Source organism: Camponotus floridanus, unplaced genomic scaffold, assembly GCF_003227725.1.
Source record: "Camponotus floridanus strain SB8 unplaced genomic scaffold, Cflo_v7.5 scaffold45, whole genome shotgun sequence".
In the NCBI taxonomy this organism is placed as follows: Eukaryota; Metazoa; Arthropoda; class Insecta; order Hymenoptera; family Formicidae; genus Camponotus; species Camponotus floridanus.
The window spans coordinates 731,279-754,155 of record NW_020229603.1 but is presented as its reverse complement, the minus strand read 5'-3'; the positions used below and the strand labels follow the sequence as shown (position 1 = coordinate 754,155).

The 22,877-nt window shown below is 30.6% G+C and overlaps 1 protein-coding gene across 12 annotated transcripts in view; it reads right to left on the bottom strand.

Annotated features, from left to right (window-relative positions):
• LOC105256745 (cAMP-specific 3',5'-cyclic phosphodiesterase) overlaps window positions 1–22,877 on the bottom strand; it is a 316,988-nt gene that overhangs the window by 125,912 nt on the left and 168,199 nt on the right. For 2 of the 12 annotated variants that reach the window (XM_011266955.2, XM_011266956.3), the window contains exon 1: window positions 8,709–9,197. The exons of 5 other annotated variants lie outside the window; for them this stretch is intronic. Coding sequence is in view for 1 of the 7 variants with exons in the window: in XM_020029218.2 (XP_019884777.1) it covers window positions 18,361–18,449 (89 nt within the window). In the remaining 6 variants the exon portion in view is untranslated. Of the gene's footprint in view, window positions 1–8,708; window positions 9,198–12,975; window positions 12,993–18,360; window positions 18,602–22,877 lie in introns of those variants that run through there. 5 more of the 12 variants (XM_020029218.2, XM_025411914.1, XM_020029210.2 and 2 more) reach the window with 5 other exon arrangements.

The window sequence follows — 22,877 nt, the reverse complement described above, 5'->3', positions numbered from 1 at the left end:
ATCGGAATTGAGATAATTCTTTTCAAATCGTCCCTCGTGCACAGGAGAAAAGTGAATAAATTATGAGATAATCTCTTATGACAGAGATATATAAAAAAATGCAATTTGTTTGTCGGCGAAAATCGAAGCGACGCAAACATATGAAAAATTATTTCATATGCGAATGTCATTAGATGTAGGATAAGAAACACAGAGATCGCACGTGGTAATTTTATTGTCTGGCACACTATTCATAAGTATAATAAATGTACATCAGCGAGAAGATAAGATAATAAGAATTGTGACAGACACTAGATAATATAGCATAACAAAAAAGTGTAGGCAATTATTAAGGACACTATAGTTCGACATAACTTTGCATCACATATAATCATAACATTTTATCTTTAAAATATCTCAGCAAACTCTTACCCAAACATTTAATAAAAATATATATATATTTAAAAAATATCTATAAAATACATGTCTGATATATTTTAAATAATTATAATACAGTCCACAGGGGCTAATGATTCAATGCTTAATTTGCAAGATATTTAGTATGAAAATAAAAAAAAACTGAAATAAATGATTTTTTACTGATGAGGAAAAATAAGCTTGAAATATTAAAAAGATATTCTATATAAAATATTTAATTTTTAATTTTTTAAATATTTAATCCATTAACATCCATTTTATAACATTTTCATAAAACTTCGCATATACTTTCATAGAAAATTCATTAACATAATCCTAATTATTTATTCAATCTTTTTAAGTAAAAACGGCAAGATAAATAAAAAAGCACTATTCTTCTTATCTTTTATTTCAATATTTATATTTTCAATGTGTAAATTTCATCATTGCTTTTTACAATAAACAGCAACTATCATCGCTTAATGAGCAAGCTTAAAGCACGTATGTGATCATCAAACAGCAACAGAGTTTGTCGAAGCGGAATTGACTCTAGCCATTAGAGTGTCATGCATTGAGTTCATCCACTAGTAGGATTAATTACATCTTCAAACACAAGTATCGTTACGGCATTGCTGAAAAGTCATTATCGTGAAATTCGAATCGAGAACTATTCGCAAATAGAATAAAAATTATATAAAAAAATTAAATGTTCCCATTCTTCTTCGATGTTGCATAATGATATAAACACTTCAAGCAATATTATTATTAATGCCATAATATAATCAAATTTTCTGACACGTTTGGCGATTTAATAATTCGAATAAATAAATATTTAACGCGGAACAAAATTAATTATATTATAATCACATGGGAAATTGTTGAAAGTTGGCGAATTGCTTCCGCAGCACATTGTGATTAACCGAGATTTCAATTGTTAAAATTGTTTTGAAAATTGTGGAAACGTGCGGCTGTGAAATGCAACCAACAATTGGAAGAGACCGACTGATATTCCCGAGGCGACGTCACATGAATTCCATCGAGAGGTGATATCGAGAGAGCCAGATGCTTTCTCTCATGAAACGAGTCTATTTACATAAAATAAACGCAATAGAGACAAACTTATAATAATAAATATTAGATATTTTGCACAATATCTAATACATCATTTAATTAACAAAAGAAAAAGAATCACTTTAATGTATTTTTAACGTATTTTTAACTTATTTTTAACGTATCCTTTTATTAATTGCGCGAAAATGATTATTAATTATTTCGTATATGTTGTCAATACATTTGCACTATTTCGACGTTCGCTGGCAAACACATTGCATTTTGTCATAACTCTGTACGTGAAATATTTCACAACTTATTTTCATTACCGTAATGGAAAGTATTAAAGAATACCGAAAAAAAGAATTTTACCTGATTATACAGTATATTTGTTTGCTATTTTCTGATACACTCACTACTGTTCCTACAATTTCTGCAAAATTAAAATATATTATGCTAATAACAGATGCGATTCATGGCAAATATTTGTGATTAATAATAAATGAGGTGTTTGATTAGAGAACATTGTTGTAATATTACCTGATAAAATTATGTTATAAAATAAATTCATTTAATTTTATTCCAATTAGTATTTTATATTTTTTCCTATTATTTTTTGTCATTTTTATATGCATGTAGCATGTCAAGATATGTTTTTCTTATCATCCTTAATATATTTCATCATGTCTAAATTTTTTTTATATATGAATACATAAAAAGTAAATGTATAAATATATATATGTATATCGTGTGAAATTAATCATCAAATATATCAAGTACAAGTTTTTTGCGCGTCCATAACATATGCGGTTAATAATAATTGATGATATAAATACGAGAATCAGGAGAGAGAAATGATAAATGTATTTTCGAAAACTTAAAAAATACATTTTGATATAATAGATTATGATTAAGCAATAAGATAAACGATCCTCATTTTTTATGGAACGAAAATTATCATACATCAACGCTCCTCATCTGGAATATAAATTCAAAAGTAACAATTATCGACTGACCTTTTAACGTTAACGTATAGGGATAAAGATATCTTCCTTACAGAGCTCCCGCTTCTCGTACATAAATAAAGTGCACATGTGTGTAAAAATACAGCACTTTGTATTTAATAATCTATTCGACAAATAAAAATGTGTAAATAAAAATTATTCCGTATATTTCTTTCATAAAAAAATCTCTTTACCTTTAATATGTTCAAATACGTTAAATTTGCATTGTTTATGAAAGTGCGATATTAATTACATAAATCAGGATATTTTAAAAAATATGAAATCTGATAACTTTTATATAATACATTGCATTATTGTGTTATTTAATTTTGTTATTCTACTATCATTTCTCTAATCTTGATTCATGATAAGAAACACGTCTTTAAAATAAATGATATAAATGATAGATAAAATAAATGATAGATCAAAAAAATAAAAAAGATATGCAATACAAATTCACAAACGATAGATTGACGAAGCAATTTACTAAATGTCGAATGAAACGGTGGTCAATAATGGACAATCGATTCGTTATAACTTCTTTTGCAATTGTTGCGGTGCAAATTGTTCACTAGAAATCTTAGCTTACAGAATTTTCTCCACATTTTTTAAATTTAAAAACAGAATGCGATTTAGGAGGCTTTCGTAAATATATTTCCTTTAATCCACACTACATTATTGCGATTGAGCCAACTAAAGGAATGACGCGCAAGTATATATATATACATATTAATATAACAACATATTTATAGAAATGCAATTTTCCAGGTACGGTTCGGCAAGTTTTCTTATAAAACCATGCACCTATATCCTAACATGTATAATTAGATGTCGGATCGAATATAGTAAAAGTATTCAGAAGAGAGAAAAATTTTCTACTACCATAAAACAGATAAAAGAAACCGAGAGAAACGAAAAGATAGATTAGAAGTCTCATATATTAAAAGGGAAAAATTGCAGAAGATTAAATTTAAAAGCAATAAGAAAAAGCGTTAAAAATCAGAAGTAATTATACATGAAAAATATATTATAAATATATAAGATTAACGTTAATATAAAATATCATCAGGATAATATATCAATTGCCATTTATTCGACATTTCGATATATCTCTTCAATTTACAGAGAGACCGCGAGAAAATATTAACGAATAATTTTCCAAACACTATAAGGCGAACATACTAATAATTCAACATTGCATGTATATAATCTGCTACTAAAAGCATTCTAATAGCCATAGTTGCAATGTGTTAGAATGATTTGCGATTTAAATTTTGAATTATTTTTGGAACAAAATAAAAACATTCTGCAAAATCTATTTCAATTTTTATAAAAATATAAAAAAAATTTAATTTAAGCCTTTTATCATCATAATTTAAAAAATTAATTAAATTTTAATCAATTTTGTAATTTAAATTTTGCACAATATTGTGTACTATACGAGAACATGCAAAATAATTGCAATTTTATCTTTGTTACAAGACTTCATTTTACAAAGCCAATACAGGTCTCACTTTATTTTTCATAAAATTAATGAAAGAGTTAAGAAATTTATTTCCTGTTTGCTTGCCTTTCTTACTGACGTCGTGCAGCTAAAGTTAGAGAAATTTGAGAGCCTCTATCTTAGTCAGTCTAGTAATGTGCTGTGGGACTAGTTGAAGAGTTGAGATGACGCTTTAGAATATATTAAAGCATGTCTAACCCCTGAAGAAATTAAAATTTATCTTATGGAAATGAAAGAAATGATGGAAATAACATTATCAACCCTTTAGAAGTTAAAAGAAAAATGTGTTTGAAAAGAAAAAAATTTTATTAAACGTGTTTTCTTTAAAAGAATATGACTTTGAACACGTTGACGTAGAACATTATATTTTATAAAAACTTTATAAAGCACGTAAAAACACACGTAAAATTCGTTATCAAAACTCTAATGCTTTTATTATATAAAAATTAAATTAAAAAAATAAAAAATATCTACTTTTTAAGTAATAAAATTTACAATATTTGAGAGCATCATACATACTTTATTCAATATATTTATTACCGTAAAAAATTGTTTAATACAATTATTATATCCAATGTTATATATTATAATATTTTCCATTGATTGTTACAAAGGAAATAACCAGCACAATTACTACATATAAATTGTTAAAATTAACAAGCTGAAATCGTTAGTAACGCAGAGAAATTCTTTATCCTTTTTTCACTATCAACTCGTACAACTTTTTTTCGCTTTACGATTGTATCGCAGATAGAAAATCTACACTCCATGTCACACCATATTTCTGCATCTCTAAACTGCCGTTGGTCACATTCGCAACATCGTCATATGCATTGAATATAACCCTTTCGTTATAACTCTCTTCATGTTTCTCTAGTCAAAGAAATTAGATCCTACAGAATTTTTCGCGAAAAGAATAGCAAATATTTCATTAAATGTAATATTTCATTCAATGGAAATGTATGTAAAAATAAATCTCTATATAAAACGATTAATTGCATTGATTAAATAGTTCACAATAAAAATTGCGCGCGTTAATTAAATCGTTCATTTTAAAAAGAACTTTATTCCAATAATGTCGAAAATAAATTTCTATTATAATATAATTTGTAATAATTTATAATAATTAATAATTTATATTCCCATTATAATTTTCTATATAATTCTATAATATAATTTAATTTCACCTTATGCTTACATACGTTTCAATATTTTAATAAATATAAATTTTGAAGTAAAAAGTGTTTCCTCTCTTTCTCTTTAAAATGTTTAATTCGATTAAAACACGATAAGGATTATAATGGTGCAATGTCATGTCATCAAAAATTGTTGCCTTTAAAGAGACCTTTGGAAATTCGATCAAACGAGATATTTTGCCAAAACTTCGTTCGCGACTGACTATCAATATCGCGAAAAAACGTAAAGCCAATCAACCGGCAAAACGTCGAATTGACCGTTAAACTTTCGAACGAAATAAAAAGAAAGAACGCACATGTCGAAATATTGTTACATGCGTCGAAATATATATTCGCAATTTGAGCTTCAATGTGTGTAAAACTCGTCAAAGCGATAGATGAAGGTAGTACAATATTTTTTTTTCCTACAGGTGCGACGTTTCTCAGTGTATGTGACGGTGTCCTTTCCCGTCCAACTTTAAAAAGAACGACACCGCGTCTGTTGACGCGTATGCATCATTGTCATATGATCGGCCGTTTCTAGTGTCAATGCCGACTATAGCGGAGAAAAACAAAGTTAGTTCTGGCACAGATTCGGTTAGTTGGCGCACACGGCCATGTTTTTCGAATAAAATTAAATATGCCATAATACGAGGACGTAAGAGTTTAGGCTGGTTCATTGTCGCCGGGCCGGTGACTCTCGCATGACACATGGACATTGAGCAGGTGAAAAGTACGATAAAAATAAAACGATTAATGAAATTTTGATGGCAAAATTTAGTGGCCAGTGTGCTCAGTTGAAACAACCAATCATTTTAGATCAATCTTATTAGAGTACAATATTGCATGTCGAATTGACATTAATTTTGTCGTATTGATACAATTTTAGATACTCATTAAAGGAAATAATACATTTATGATGAGTAATAAAACGAAAATAATTAGCGTATAACATATGATAGCTCGCACAAAAGTATTTTAATATTTCACGCAATTCATAAATAAAACTAATGCTTTAAATATACTTTGTAAAAAATATTGTACGTAATATATAATTAACATGTTTTTCGCACATTCAAAATAATTAAGTAAAAGTAATTCTTTTTTTGACCCAAGCTACAATTCAATTCGAACTGCTTGTAAATATTGTATATGGCTCACGGACAAAATATGATCTTTTCTGTTTATATCAATTATGAGCGCGATTCTTCACCACGGGGTTATTTTCGGGCTATTAAATTTTAATTTAAATTTTAATTGTAATCCTGTACAAATATGGCTGTGTAAATATATCGGAATTGCGTTGTTGCAGAGAAAATAATCTAAAATGTAGGAAAGAAACGTTACGTAACCAAAACAAAGTTGCTAAATATTAATATTATCGCGTTAAATCGCGCATGAAAATTAATTATAATTGAATATGATTAAAATCGTCGAATGCGATTTTATGCTTCAGTATAATTTAGCATGATTTATCGATCTTAAATTCTGAAACACTTTTACATCCAGTATTTTTTTTATCGATTTCAAGAGATATTCCGTCTAAAAGAGTAAATAAAAAAGTATTTCGTAGGGAAGTAAAATATCAACGGGTTCTATCAAGATTCACAATAAGTATCGATAAAAAAAAGTCAATTTTCTTACATCAGCTTGTCAATATTTTATTTATACAGTTGGTACGCGTAACACTCTTTTCATTTTTTCCTCAGAGTTACCCTTGAAATAAAAGCTTTTCCGAAAAAAATTACATCAGCTCATTATCGTGCACGTTTATGCACCATTATGAACTGAATTACATTTTCTTTACGTCTCGGCAAGTTCTTCTCGATGTCAGCTTTGTAATGAGATAAGAACAAACAGAAAGCCCGACTATTCTTTTTACCTGTTCTACTACTATGTCATCGTCGACCGGAGGTGAACAGCTGACGAGAAAAAAGATCGCTCGCGATATGCCGCGAGAGCCGCGACACCCGACGTTTTATCTGCTAGATAAACACACCTCTTTGAATAATTAAAGACTGCTATTTATGTTCAAATGTCACGCGAAGGCAAAAAATAATATTTCGTTTTTCTTTATGCTACAAGAAGAATCGACGAACTTGCAAAATGATTCGCTGACACGACGAAATCGAAATTCAATCAATTTACGTGAAATATAGGGGAGCAACGGAGGTAAAGAAATCTCACGATTATCACCCGTTTTATGCTATGATAGCGTGAAAGGATTATCACGTTCGCGTGTGAACTAATTAATGACGTCAGTTTGTCGCGCGCTTCTTCAATACGTTTATAAAGTTACACTGAATGCTTTCCCTGCTGAGAGATAATGTTGGGAAAGTGAGATAGTAAATCGTCCCGAGATCCATATTCGTATTCTATAGTTATGAAGTTGCGAGAAAATTATTACGAATGTGCGAGATCCCTGATAATGCTGATAATAGACGAATCCATTCGTGCCAGTTTTATCACGCGAATATTATTCGATCGTATTAATTGACAACTTACATAATCGCAAGAGAAACAACAGATTTAAGATTTTCATTGCCGGCGATAAAATTACTCGTCATTATCTTACAACGTAACGAGATTCTTGTGCGCGAAAATACCTTAAGCGTTAAGAAAACTTTGTTGTTTTGAAATTGATGTTGTAACTGTTACGTAAGTCCTGTAAGATGTTTAAAATTATTAATTTAATTCGTGTAAAGAAAATTTTAAAAGAGATTTAAAAAAGAGGGAGAATAGTAAGTTGTACTTCTATTGAAATTAATATGTTTCTCGATATGACTCCAAGTACTCCAAAATAGAAAAATTCGCGATAACATCGACATAAATAATATTATCGCATGTATTATCACTAATCTTATATTATCTATATCCTAATTCTTATTTTCCTAGCACGAAAACACAAGTATATCTATTTCTATCTAATTAAAGTTGAGATAATAATCTTTATAAGTTGGAAAAAAATTTTTAATTACTTTATTAACAATTTGAGAACACCAATATAAAAAAAATTGAGTTTAAATTCTAAAATAATAAATGTTTTTATAAGTCGTACTCGTATCGTTTGCATGATTCCATCATTGAATCGTTCCAATCAATTATATTTCATCGTAAATTAATTGCAAGATGCCACTTGAAAAATAATTAAGTAGAATTTTGCGGCTTACGTATAAGTGCAACTTGACGAACAAACGATATTGAGGATTACTTTTGCAATCTCTTCTCTCTCTCAAGAGAACAGTATTGTATTCCGACCTTATTTCAAAAATTTTCACGGAGCGACCACGATGAAGACTTACGAAACTTTGACGCAAAAACGGGAAGCTTCATTAGGTGCTTTTATAACTAATGCAATTTTGTCCTTGTTCACACATGCACTACTAATTACTACGAAAGTTTATAATATTACGAAAACTTTCATAGAACAATTAAAAAGCGAGAGAAGCCCGCGCGGACATAATTATAAGTGAATTCCAAAACCGAGTTGAAATAATTAGAAATCGATTCAAAGCAGATTCACGCAAACGATGCGGGTAATCATAATCAGCGTCAAGAGACTCTCTAGCCAATGCTCACCGTGAATACTCGAGGAACGTATCTCACTTCGCGATAACCTTTGCATTTGCACCGCCTACACGCTGCGGAAACACACTGAAAACACAAGAGACACCGCGCAGCGACGCTAGTTGGCTCTAATCCTAGAGTAACTAGAGGATCTCTCCTTGTTTTGTCGGACAAATCACAATCCGCAGAGAGAGAGAGAATTGCTAATTCAGACCTAGTTAGTTAGCAACTTGATAACTGCATCCGAGGGAATTTTCACCAGACATCGTTATAGTAGTCAATAGTTAAGACGCGAACGCTGGGATTGTCTTTGCGTCACCTCGGCGAAGGGAAAGGGACAAAGAGAAGGAAAGTCGAGAGGTGCAATGTAGCGGTGAGCAGAAGCGACGACGCGAGCACTAGGTGCACGGGGTTGTCCGAACCGCGCGAGGTCGCGTGCGTTGTCGGACTGAGAGAGCGCCGACGAGCTGTCTCCCTGCGAACCCAGAACTGGCGGAGGAGCGAGGAGCGTCGTTGTCGTCGTCGTCGTCGTCCTCGTCGTCGTCGTGGTGCCGTGTTCGCGGGCATGCTCCCTACGAGCGCGTATGTGTGTACGTGCAACTGCGACTCGCCATTCCTCCGGAGCTGTCACTTGCCTCACAGCTGTTCGTCTCTGTCGCGCGGTATCACGTTTCAATACCTTGTTCCCTGCGGCTTGGCCGGAGCACCTGACATCGTCGTCAATCATGCGTGACAGGAAGAGAGAAAGAAAGGGAAAGGCCACGGAATTTCAATCCTAACGATGTCTGATCAAAATGAGATAGTACGAAAGAAAAGGAGGAACTTCAAAAATGCTGTCCGAAAAATGTATCCAAATTTAAATTAGCGTCATGCTTTTATATTAAAATATTGATTCTTTTAGAAGAATTTTAATATGATAATTTATACATAATTATGTAATAAATATTTATCTATATTTATATTTGTATCTAATACGTTATAAATTAATCAATAAAGCTAATTTTACATCGTGTACTTCAAAGAATAAAAATCGGAAAATCTTTGAAAGCACCTATTTCTAACAAAGCATTTTTGAGTTTTCGGTTTTTAATATACTTGAATAAAATTTATATAATATATTATATAAAATACTATATAATACTATATAATATATAAAATACTATATAATATACTATATAATATATAAAATTTTGATTTTTAATATACTTGAATAAAATTTATATAACAAAATTGAAATATTAAGCTTAAGTTTCATAGAGACGCGACAATAGAAATAAGCTATCGCTGTTCGGCTAATTACATGAAGAAAAAAAAAAAAGAAAAAAAAAACATTAGATCCTCTCATATCAATATGCATTACGTTATCAAATAGAGACTTAGAAGATACGTGTTTAGAGAAGCATAATCGGTATTATAAAAGTTGCTGCGCTTAAGCAAAATTTATGCTATGGTGAAATTGATTTATTCAGATAGCTAAATGGGTATCCTGGACCGAGACTCAACGCGGGTGCATTACTCAGGTGAGATATAGGAAGAGCAGCCCTTCGTCGAGCATAAAAACGAGTTAGAACGCAAGATGTAGTTCCCGAGGGATCGACTTTCTTTCTTCGCTCGGTGCGTTTTAGAGCTTCGTCGAGATAGAGCAAGTCCGCTTATCCAACATATTTCGCAGTAGACGTAAAGTATCTCGTCGAGTTCGCATTAATCTACCGGACCGAAAATGAATTTTGCAATACGGATTAAGGTAGCCAGGATAAGAGGAACGTCAAAAGTACCCTGATTAATATGTGTATATTTGCAATGCGAATTAATATTCTTAACTCGTAACTGATATGATAGTCGTGTGATATGATAGTCGTACAAAGTTGCTTTAATACGGACCAGTGAATATGTTTCATAATTTATCTAGTACTTGCATTACAACAACATTCTCTTGAAACTTGATGAGAATTAATATCTCTGAACAAGACAAATTTCGTTGACGAAATAATATAATTTCGTTAATATTTATTAGCGCAAAAATGCCAACAAAAAATACAATATGTACATGATGATCTATTTTATGAAGCGCATTTTATCATAGCTAATTAGAGAATTAATGCGCCGATATTTCTAATTAATTAATGCTGATATTAATGTTGGTATTTTTAATAATTGATAACGTCGATTATACATACGCAAAATTTTCTACCTATCAAGCGTATCAATTTCGCAGTATCCTATCTGTGTAAAAATTGGATTTACGAAATAAAATCTATATTCCTGCTGGGAGAGAGATACATACATATATATGAAATTTTATCCTATTTCCGAGAAGAGATTTGTAGAAATATTATTAGCCGAAAAATTTGAATATGATTTAAGTATAGAATTGCATTTGATATCATTTTTCTTCATTTGTAAAAAAAAGAAACTGAAGCCATTGTTAGAAAATGTTATTGATACGTTTAACGATAATCACGTTTTTTTATGTATTGTCCTTCAAATGATTGTTCAAAAGAACTTACGAGAAAAAGCTTAAGATAGTACGAGTCATTGTCTATTTAACCGTTTCGATTGACGAGTAAATTCAAACCTAGCTTGGAAAGTAAGCAGAACGTGCAGAATCTAAAAGACACGATATTATATCAGACAGAAGGAAGGAATTCTCTCTGTTTCATGGCATGCATCTCAACGTAGTATCAGATTATTTGAAAAATAAAATAAAGGATATCGCTGAGATAGATCTAGAGATAGATCTAGACATACAAGAATTATTTCAAAAAATTTCGTAAGCGTATTATTTTCGCTAAAATAATGCCTACGAAATTTTTTAAAATAAAATATTTACATATCTATAGTTAGGTTTATACTTCGAGTATAAACATATTGTTCAAGTTATAAACTTCAGCGATATTAAATAAACAAAGTGAATTCTTGTTTAAAAAGTTAATTGCTTTCTGATGTGACTTGACATAAAAATCTCATTTCTGTGAATGGCATAGGATGAAAGACAAATTTAATCAAGCAAGATAAACGACGTAATCCTTCCGATATCTCGGATCAACGTACGATAATCCCTTAAGAAAGAAAGATTGAAGCGCCAAAAAAATTCGATAAATATTTTCACAGCAGCTGGTCGTAAAGTTTGGCACTCGCATGGATGAGAGATGTTGCTATTTCTTAGATAGAATCATTTCAACTGGCACGATACTTCGTATTGGCACGAAAAGATTTCCCGTGCCAATTATTATATATACTCATCGAGTTAGAACATTATCAATTTATACAAGTTGCGAGAAATTACGTAGTTCGAGCGTACGCGATATCGTGACGTTGCAAATATAAATAATGATACCGATGACGCACAGAAATAATTGATTTCTATATGCCATAATATATAATATCTTATAAATAAAACACCTGATACATAGCCTGGAGATAAATGAAACGAAATGTGCGACTCCGAAATCTTTTTTTCTCTGAGGCTATAAAAGTTCTGTTTTATGTACAAAGCATTGATACATATAGACAACCATCATTCTGATATTTTCACATGTTACTTTGCCTAAAAATGTACAAAAGCATTAACCATTGCGGAATATTTCATAATATATGTAATATAATATAAAGGGAGATATATATATATATATATATATATATATATATATATATCTCCCTTTATATTATATTACATATATTATGAAATATTCCGCAATGGTTAATGCTTTTGTACATTTTTAGGCAAAGTAACATGTGAAAATATCAGAATGATGGTTGTCTTATTTATTGCATATATATATATATATATATATATATATATATATATAAACAAATTATGTATGGAAAAGTTACAAGTGGCGATTATAAATAATGTTTATTACGTTACTACTGTTTCAGATCGACCACATTTATGCTATTTATTATTTCATATTTAATACAAAGTGAATAAAATTAATCCTTTGCATATTTTTATAACGTAAAATTTAATTCATGTATGTTTTATTCTCACATTATTTATTATTATATAAATATAACTGTAATGTAAAAAAAATTATGGAAAAAAATATATATAAAAATTATGAAAAAAAAATATATATATAAAAATATATTTCACTTTAGAGACCTTTTTTAAAACAATTTTTTTAGCATGTTATTGTAATAAGCAATTTTCATTGTGTATATTCACAAATCACGAAATTCACATAACTTTTTTTACAGAATTATAATACAATTATTATTTAATTCGCCACATGTAAATATGAGATCTAATTAATTATAGTCATAATTGTAGACTCACCAATTGTTGTTTCCTTTTCCTCGTCTGATCCGTTCATCTTTTTGTCCGAAGCTTTGGAATCACCGATGATCGCACAAGTAAATAGGTATCATTTTACTATCACTCAGTGCACTCGATGTTTAAAATTCGATAATCACAATATTTTTCCGACACTCCCGATACATATTTATTTATTCAAACACCTATAATACTTTCGATCGAATATCGATTACTAATTTATATGTGTTTTTAAAATTTACACTCGCGTTAAAGACTATGAGTCTGTTCTTTTTAGATGCACTGCTGCATTAGTGCAATATGTTAGAAAAAGAAAATATATAAAAAGAACAGGCCCAATAATAATCGCCCGATGCTCTGATTTCGACATTCTCATTTGCTGTTACATTATTCACTATCACTCGCGACACTTACATAAGGACGATATTTTATCATCCTTGACACTCCCGAAATTCAGGATAAACGATTCGACAACCAACAAACGTGTAAATGCGCTCGTAATCGGACACGACGGTTGTCTTTCGATAACTGCGAACACGTGTAAAGACGTGTGAAAATCACAAGATCGAGACGAGAGACTCGACACGAATCTAACCTAACACCGATTCAATTTCATACACCGATCAAATATCGATTTATTACTTACGTGAAATACGTACTTCTCGATTGTATTATTGTTTACAAGATACATATCTTTCTCCCGTTTCTCGCATGTATTTTCAACACAACGTTAATATTAAATTACACTCGATAACCTGAGAAAAAGAGCGGCTCGAACATCATTCGCCGTAAACTCGTCTGCAACTGCTTCAAATTCCTTCTCGATGACGTCACGCGGCGATATGTTCAGAATGATCGCGCTATCATTATAATCGATCGAGGGATGAATTAGCATCGATGAATGAATTGTTATAATTAATATTTTGTCTTTCGATAACTGCTAACACGTAAAGACGTATGAAAATCACGCGTTACAAAGTCGAGACGAGAAAGCTTGACGTGAATTTAACCTAACTACGCCGATTCAATTTCACACACCGATCAAATATCGATTTATTACTTACGAAATACGTACTTCTCGATTGTATTATTGTTTACAAGATACATATCTTTCTCCCGTTTCTCGCGTGTATTTTCAACACAACGTTAATATTAAATTACACTCGAATTAACACAAGAAAAAGAGTGGCTCGATCATCACTCGCCGCAAACTCGTCTGTAACTGCTTCTTTAGCGAATTCCTTCTCGATGACGTCACGCGGCGATATGTTCAGAATGATCGCGCTATCAAGGTTATAATCGATCGAGGGCTGAATTAGCATCGATGAATGAATTGTTATAATTAATATTTTGTCTTTCGATAACTGCGAACACGTAAAGATGTATGAAAATCACGCGTCACAAGATCAAGACGAGAAAGCTCGACGCGAATCTAACCTAACTACGCCGATTCAATTTCACACACCGACCAAAATCGATCATTATTACTTATGAGATACGTATCTCCCGATTGTATTATTGTTTACGAGATATATATCTTCCTCTCGTTTCTCGCGTGTTTTTTCGACACAACGTTAATATTAAATTACACACAATAATCCGAGAAAAAGAGCGGCTCGACTCGCCGGGAACGCGAACTCGTCTGCAACTGTTTCTTCACCAAATTCCTCGATGACGTCACGCGGCGATATATTCAGAATGATCGCGCTATCAAGAGTATAATCGATCGAGGGATGAATTAGCATCGGTGAATAATCGATACGATTAATATTTCGGTTGCATGTACGCGCGTAAATAATAGTTTTCTGTCACGAGAGAGAGAGAGAGCAATATGTATTTCAGAAACACGCACTCGATAGACTGATCCGAACTGATCTGACAAATGTGACATTTGTTATGTTTGTCTCGCTTCTGGAATGTGGTGATAGATGGTGGGGGCGACGCTCGCTCGCGCGGCGTCCCCCCTACCATCTATCATCGCATTCCAGAAGTCGTCCTTGTGTCCTTTCGCAAAGTACACGCATAACAGTAGAAGAAAGACATACGTATGTGCGCGAGTGAAAACTTTCCTCGTTGAACTTTATATCAGCATGAATGAAATAACAATTTGTAAGTATTATAGAATATTCCATTATTATATTTTCGTCAAATCAAACGCGATGAGATACGAAATCGAAATATAACCCCAAGCATGAAATTTGAAGGGCTCGCAAAATTCTCGTATAGAGGATGAGGCAAAAAAATAATGATTTTTTTCTTATAATCCTTTTCTCGCAATAAAAATAAATTAGATATTGCAACTCGTAGAATTACGAGACGAGGCGGCAAATATTCAATATTAAATTATGTACGATATTTAATTCGCATCATATTATTCCTTCCATATGCATCGTTCACTTATTGTGGCATACGTCGAGTGCGACATTCATGCTTTACGATACGTCGTTTCCATGTGTGATATTTATGCGTGCGTTGCGAACGATAAATTCTCGAAATGAAGCACGTGCATTATAAAATCTGAATACCATGCTGGAATAACGTGAGCCGATAAAATTCTCACGCGTTACGTTGCAGAATACGTTTATACATAATCACTATGTGACCGCTATAAAGTTTGTTTGTTCCATCTTCATTCTTTAAATAAATTAATCTTACTCGGAAATTTAATAGTAGAATAATCCACTTATCCATTTTTTATCACCGCGTAAATATATATATACATATAATATATATATATATATATATATATATATATATATATATAAACTATATTATAGATATGTGACTAAGTTTCAATTAACAAGAAAATCATCAATTAATAAAATATATTTTTATTAATAAATATATTTTATAACCTGTCGATTAAAAAATTAAAAATTGTCAACTGAAATAAAATTTACTTTACAATCGGTACAACCTTGTAATACTTATTTATTCGAACCATTCGGAGAGGATGACTCACTATTCATAATAAACTGAAATTTCACAAACTTCTGCGTTTTAATAATATTAATATTATTTTATAAACTAATTTATCCCACCCAAATCACTTATTTGATTTGGATTATATATGAGATTCGCAACAATCACAAATAAAGCTCCCCCTTGGGAAACGTTGCGAGATAAAAAAACCATTTCATGATGATCTCTTGTATGTATAAGAGGGATGATACGTGATCATGTATTACGATATACCATAAATTCTATATATAGACATGTTTGCGAATATTTAATTAAAATTATATAAACAAAAAAAATATATTTTTTTTGTACGTATATAATGTAAAATATAAAATTTATTTTATAAATTTTATATTTTATTAATTTATTTTATATATATACATAATATAAATCTCTTCACGGTATACAGCTCAAATACAATACGCACGTATTATTTCCGCTAATAAAATCCCATCATGAATAAATTTTTTATATTGAAGAAAATTATTTTTTATCGATATATATATGTGTTTGTGTGTGTATATATGTATACGTATATGTATAATTTTATTTAATTTCCGAATGTTTTCTTGAAATGTTTGTTTTAAAATGAATGTTTTGGAGAAGTGAATGTTGAAATAGATATTGTTTCCGCCCTGTATGTATCGAATATTCGGAATAAATAAAATTCGATGAATATAAAAAATAATTTTCCTTGGTATGAAAAATTTATTCATAGGATATTATACGAGGAAGTAATATGCGTATATATTACACTGTGTTTGCGATGTATACTGCGAAAAATGTATCAAAATGTGCGCGTAGAGAGGCTTAAATGATGTGAGAGATACGAAATATTTAGTCGACATACACAATAATTATTAAGTCGTAATTGGTTACAAAATGATTTAAATCTAAATTGTGCAAAATATAAATTGAAATGTCACAATTGTCACAATATAACTGTAGCCATGATTATTATTGTGCACTTATTGGTTTTGTAATTACTTTGCGATGAATTTCAACAAGGAATGTTGCCTCATTTTCTATATAAATATTCATAAAATGATTAATTACATTATTCAGTAATATTTTCTATTTCAAAACATGCATTATGCAAATTTTTTCTTATATAAATTATTTATTGAATACATTACAAATGTACCCAGGTAGCAAGATGACGTCTAAAGACGTCTTAAAGACGTCTATGACGTCTTTAAGATGTCTTTAAGACGTCTTTAGACGTCATCTTGCTACCTGGGTAATGTTATTATTTATTGAAATTTTATAAAATTGTGTGTATCAAAAGATACCCTTTCCTTTTTCAAATTGATCAAAAGCACATATATCTAAAAACTATTACTGATATTCTGAGTATTAATCTAATTGTTACATGCAAAAATTGAAAGTAAAAAAGCTACAGAAATAAAAAAAACAATAATTTGAAAAAAAATTATGTTTTACTAATAAAATTTCACTAGATATTTTTTCTTAAATCAAGATATACACACATACATATATATGTATATTTAATAATTTGACTTATTTACTATGTCAAAATTATTGTTAGAAACGATTGCGAATTTAATAATATAGAATATTTACAATGTGGAATCTAGTTTACCGACTTTTTCAAGTAAAATTGGAAAATGTGAAACGGTAACCCGCAGCATCGATCTGCTCACTAAATATAGCACAGAAGATCAGTTATATGAAATCCAGGTAGTATCGCGAAAGATGGCGGTACCATGGTCGTTTTATCAGCTGATATACATGTTACCGATAAGTTACCGCAGTTACCAACTTTAAGTATAAACTTTCACACACAATGCACTTTATTATTTGATAAAATCATTTCATAAGTCATTTGATAAAAAATTCATAATAAAAATAATTTAAAACAATATACAAAAACTGATCTGTGAGGCAAAACAATTTTATTAAACTCTAGTTAAAGAAAATTTTAAAAATCTCATAATTAAAATTATAATTATAAAATATCAATGATATCGCAATATTAAATTTTGCATATAAAGATAATTCTAATTCTGAAATCGATGTTTGCTTCATAAAAATTTGATTAAGTGTTATTCTTTTCATTCATCAAAAAACAGCTGTAGATAAGCGAAAGAATCTCGTAGTGTAATCAATTGTTTGAATCGTTCGAATTACTGCGAATCTTGGGTCCTGTATATTTCTCTTGCATGTCTCGAGTGCAAAAATCATCGATGTATTTTCAAAAAAATTCGAGTCATTTTATAAAACCATCTCGAAAATATGATGCAATTTTATTTTCATCCTATCTTCAGAACGTTTTGGCTCCGACTGAAAACATTCCTACCGCACATGCGGTTCATTGTGACAGTTTCATCTGTTCATTCTTTTACTGACGAAAAATATCTTACTCCGGATAGACTGACTAAATCATGATTGATTTGTCACACTTACCGTAATTCGTGTCCGACCACCGTCCATCCCCTGCGACGCCTCCTATCCTTTCGACGTAACATTTCCGCCATGCTAAGCCTCTCCATCATGTAAAACGAATAATTATTCAGATTTTTCACGCCCACTCTTAAAACGCACGCACTTTGCCGACGAGAACAATCACGTGACCGTCAGAATCGCGGCAGAATCGCGCGCGAAACCGCGTTAAAAACGACACGCGACACGTCTCGCCTCATCTAAAATTGTAACACAGCTATTAATTCCAGATTTTCACTGTAGATTTCGTAAACGAGAAAAAGTACAAGATTCCTGGGACGTTGCACACGCAATTTATAAAAAAATATATTTTTTTCATGAATTTATTAATTTATTAATTATTTATTAAAAATCAGTGCGCATATATTTTATAATTAAGATCATATAATATCATATGAGATGAAAAATATTGCAAAATTATCGCATTAAATTATAACTTGTTATGATTTTTATCAGAATCGATCATTCTTTTCGTTAATCAGGCGCATATCGCAAAGTGACTCGATCAATTTATTTATTTATACGTTATGTAATTGCGTATGTGCATCGCCGAATAATTTCGCTTGTTACGTTGTGATACGATTAATTGGCAGAGATGCCTATAAATGTTTCTTACGCAAGAATAAATCGCGATCATCGATTGTTATTCGCGATACGAACTACATGAATTTCGAAATGCTACAAGTGTGTCCGAAATATTTCGGTAATACATGCATGAATACGCACTTTTTCACAACATGTCACTTTGCACGTAATTTATTATGCTGTCTTCGGGCGGCAAAATGGCCTGGTGTATGCGTTATTTGCGCTAAACAATCAAATTTCAGATACAAACACTGAATTTTCCTGGCGTTCAATGTATCCTTACAGACGAATCACCGATCGTATCAATTAATAACTAACAAAATTTGTGATTAAATCGACGATTGTTGAACGAATAGACGTGGGGAAGCATCTGGACATCGCGACGCGCCACATACGACTGAATGTCGTATTGTATTTATAGAGCGACTCGAATTATTTTGAACGGCGTCGCGCGCTTTTCTCACGTATACGTAGTTTGTACGATTTTCAAGTCACGACACACGTAAATATATCGTAATATCTTTTTTATGCTTATTTTTTATATCATCTCGTGTCTGATATAAATGTAACCTTCCGCATTACTCCAATTTCATCGCGCATTCTTTCTTTTCCTGTATATTGTTTTCCCGCTATTAATTATTTTAACTTTTAGTAGATGATTAAAATAAATAAGATATTGTTAACATGTGTAATTTATCTCGTACAATACTATTATTTATTATGCAAATTAACCGCAAAAATCGTCTAATAAAGACTGTGCTTGGCAAGAGTACAAAAAGCATGATCTAAATCGCAGTAATTTTAATCACGTATTTTTTAATCAAATACACACAAGATGATACAATAAGTGAGATATATGTAGATAAGTAAATCGAACGCAAAAACTTTCTTTCAATAATGATCCATTTGATATCACACAGATTTCGCTCATTTTTAATTTTTCATCTATGCTAAAAATATATTAATAATTTATGGTTAAATTGCATTTTCTATATTTATCAAGAGTTGGCACATATCCATAAATATTAAATCATAAGTTGAGTCGCTAAATTATAGATATTTTTTAAATTATGCTATAGGACAAAATTTCAATTTACTACGAAGCACGCTATATGTTACAGTGATAACACCGTTTCCGGCGTGTTAATATCTGCCAAAGTTGTGACAAGTGTTAACTAATGATTAGCTACAATATATATCAGTTTATGTCGTGGCTCAATTAGAAAATGAGTTATGTCAGATCGACCTCTTATAAATAGCCCACCTTAAAATTAAAAGATCTTGTAATTCAAAATGTCAAAAGATCAAGCATCAAATAATTATATTTTTTTAGATTGACCTGTAGAAAGAGAGAAAGTCGAAATGCAAAGTCGTTAGGTTATTTATTATAATCGAAAATTCTCGGCGACGACGGTGCTTTCATATAAATCGTGGGTGTCGACTGGCCAATTATAATGTCCGTATTTCGGGAATCCAAGTATCATGCACGCCAATTTTAACATGGAAACGCAAAATGTTACGCCCCTACATTTTTTTCACATTTATACACGAATTTGACAGAACATGATGTAAAACAATACATACATCATGAACTGATGTGACATTTCAGATAATTGCAAAATTTTTTTTACTAACATATTAGTCTCTCACATAGATAGAAACACATATTTATGATTATTATTATTATTCAATCCTTATTTTATAAGAATAAATATTATCTTTAGCATAGTTAGCTTAGCATCAGAAAAACTAGGGGAAACTTGTGTGTAATTAATAGAAAATTGTTAAGTAAAATATATTAATATATCGTGAAGAAAACAGTATACATAAATAGATAAAAAACAAGTAACAGTGTACATAAATAAATAAAAAAAAAATGTAATTTTTCCCTACTCAAAAAAAAGAATTTATAACAAATCTGTTTAAAATTTTATAAGAGATTGTGATGTTATACTCCTATCTGCTGTGTCGCAATTCTATGCCGAAAATATTCGTTTTCATGACTGTAAATAGGATTTTATCATATAAATGTCAGGGCAGTTTGTTAGAATAATATTGTTCATTAATTATTGTTGAAAAAAAATTATAAAAATATAAGTAATTTCTGAAATTTTAGACAGCAATTTATAGTTTTAAATTTTTCATTCGAATAAAATCTCGGCGACATTTCTCGGTGACATAAAGTTGGACTAACGTGTCAATTGATTAATGACTAAAACTTCGATAGCTAAAACAAAGTTTTCGAATGAGTTTCGACGGTATCCAGGCCACAACTTCGTCGCAAGAAAATATTGTTATTCCGTAATAAAATGCTATTTTTTATCATGCGAGACGGCCAATAAATATATTCGCAAGATAATGTCTTATTTCGAGTTGATATATTAGTTGAAATATTGGCCCTGTTCCGAAATAATAATAATAATATTGAAGCATAATATGCTATAAAACACGATTATTTTACAAAATTATTGCTAATCGAATTTATAAAATATGTGCAAATTATTTTTTCCATAATTTATAATAAGTTCTCTGTTCTAGAATTTTTCATAAACATGTTTTCCACATTATTTATAAGATCTGTGCTTAATTGTTCAAAAACATGTGCGGAGATTACATACAAGAGCCGTATGATGCGCGGATACAAAAGGTGATAAAGTTTATAAAAATGAAAGTAAAAATAATTAATCAATATATCAACCCTTTGCCACAACATCTTGTCTGACACGCAAAGGGAAACAACCACAGTGGAAACAACTATGTAAAAAGGATAATAAGGTGAGTCAATCTTTTTTCGCTTCATTAAGCAATCTAAAAGATTACTTTCTGTTTTTTAAATTGATTTGTATAAGAAGAAAAAAGGAAAAGCAATAAATTTATTAAAAGAGATGATCAGAAACACATATAATATTGATATAAAAAAAACACGTTAATCTTTTTTTTTCAGTTTGTGACTTTTCTTTATAATTCCTCTTCTTAAAGTAAAATATTGAATGTAATAATCATGAATTTTGTATTTATATTTGAAGAATAATTTCAATTATAAAATATATATTCCTATAATGTTAACAACAATTTAAACGTACATTTCGTTGCATCAGCTATCGGTAAAGGTGCAGTAGGTGCGATGCTACCATCCGTGAATATTCCACGAATTTGCAGAGCAATAGTAAACATATTATCATCTGTAGTAAAGCTTGCATAGTTTTAGATTCAATTAAATATATTTACGTTTGTGCCAAAATTTTCAAAATATGTTTTATCCATAGATAATATTTGGAATCTTGGATCTTTTAATAAAAAATATTACGACAAATAATTAACACGCATAAAACTCACTATCAAATATTCGTGTTTCGTGAATTTTATTATAATTTATATTTTTTAATACTTGATAATTATTCCTAAATATATTAATAAAAGTAATTCTCGCGCGAGATAATATGTTTTGCACACGCGATGCAAGTAAGCACGATGTAGTGCGGCGTCCAGGTAGATTTAATAATGGTATAAGTAGCTCGTGTGAAAAAGAAAAATAAGATGTTGCGCGGTCATGCTGGCGATAGCGCACGAGCATTAAAATGTAAATTAAAGCAGCGCGGAAAGAGAAGGATACAAGACAGGTCAACCGCTATTCGCGATATAGAGAATTCTTTCGCAACTTTACCATTTCGCTTCTAAGTTGCTTGTCCGCGTCTTATTGCTAAAAGGACGGACAAATACAACGGTATTCGGCATAAATTGCTCGACTTTGTCTTCCGTTGTATGGCAGTAATGGCAAATACTTTGAAAGACACGATACTTTGATCTTGCCCGGAAAGAAAGTCAAATATCAGCTTATATATTCGATCGTAACATATAAACTGCAGCAGTAAATATATTTTATCGGTAATGTGATA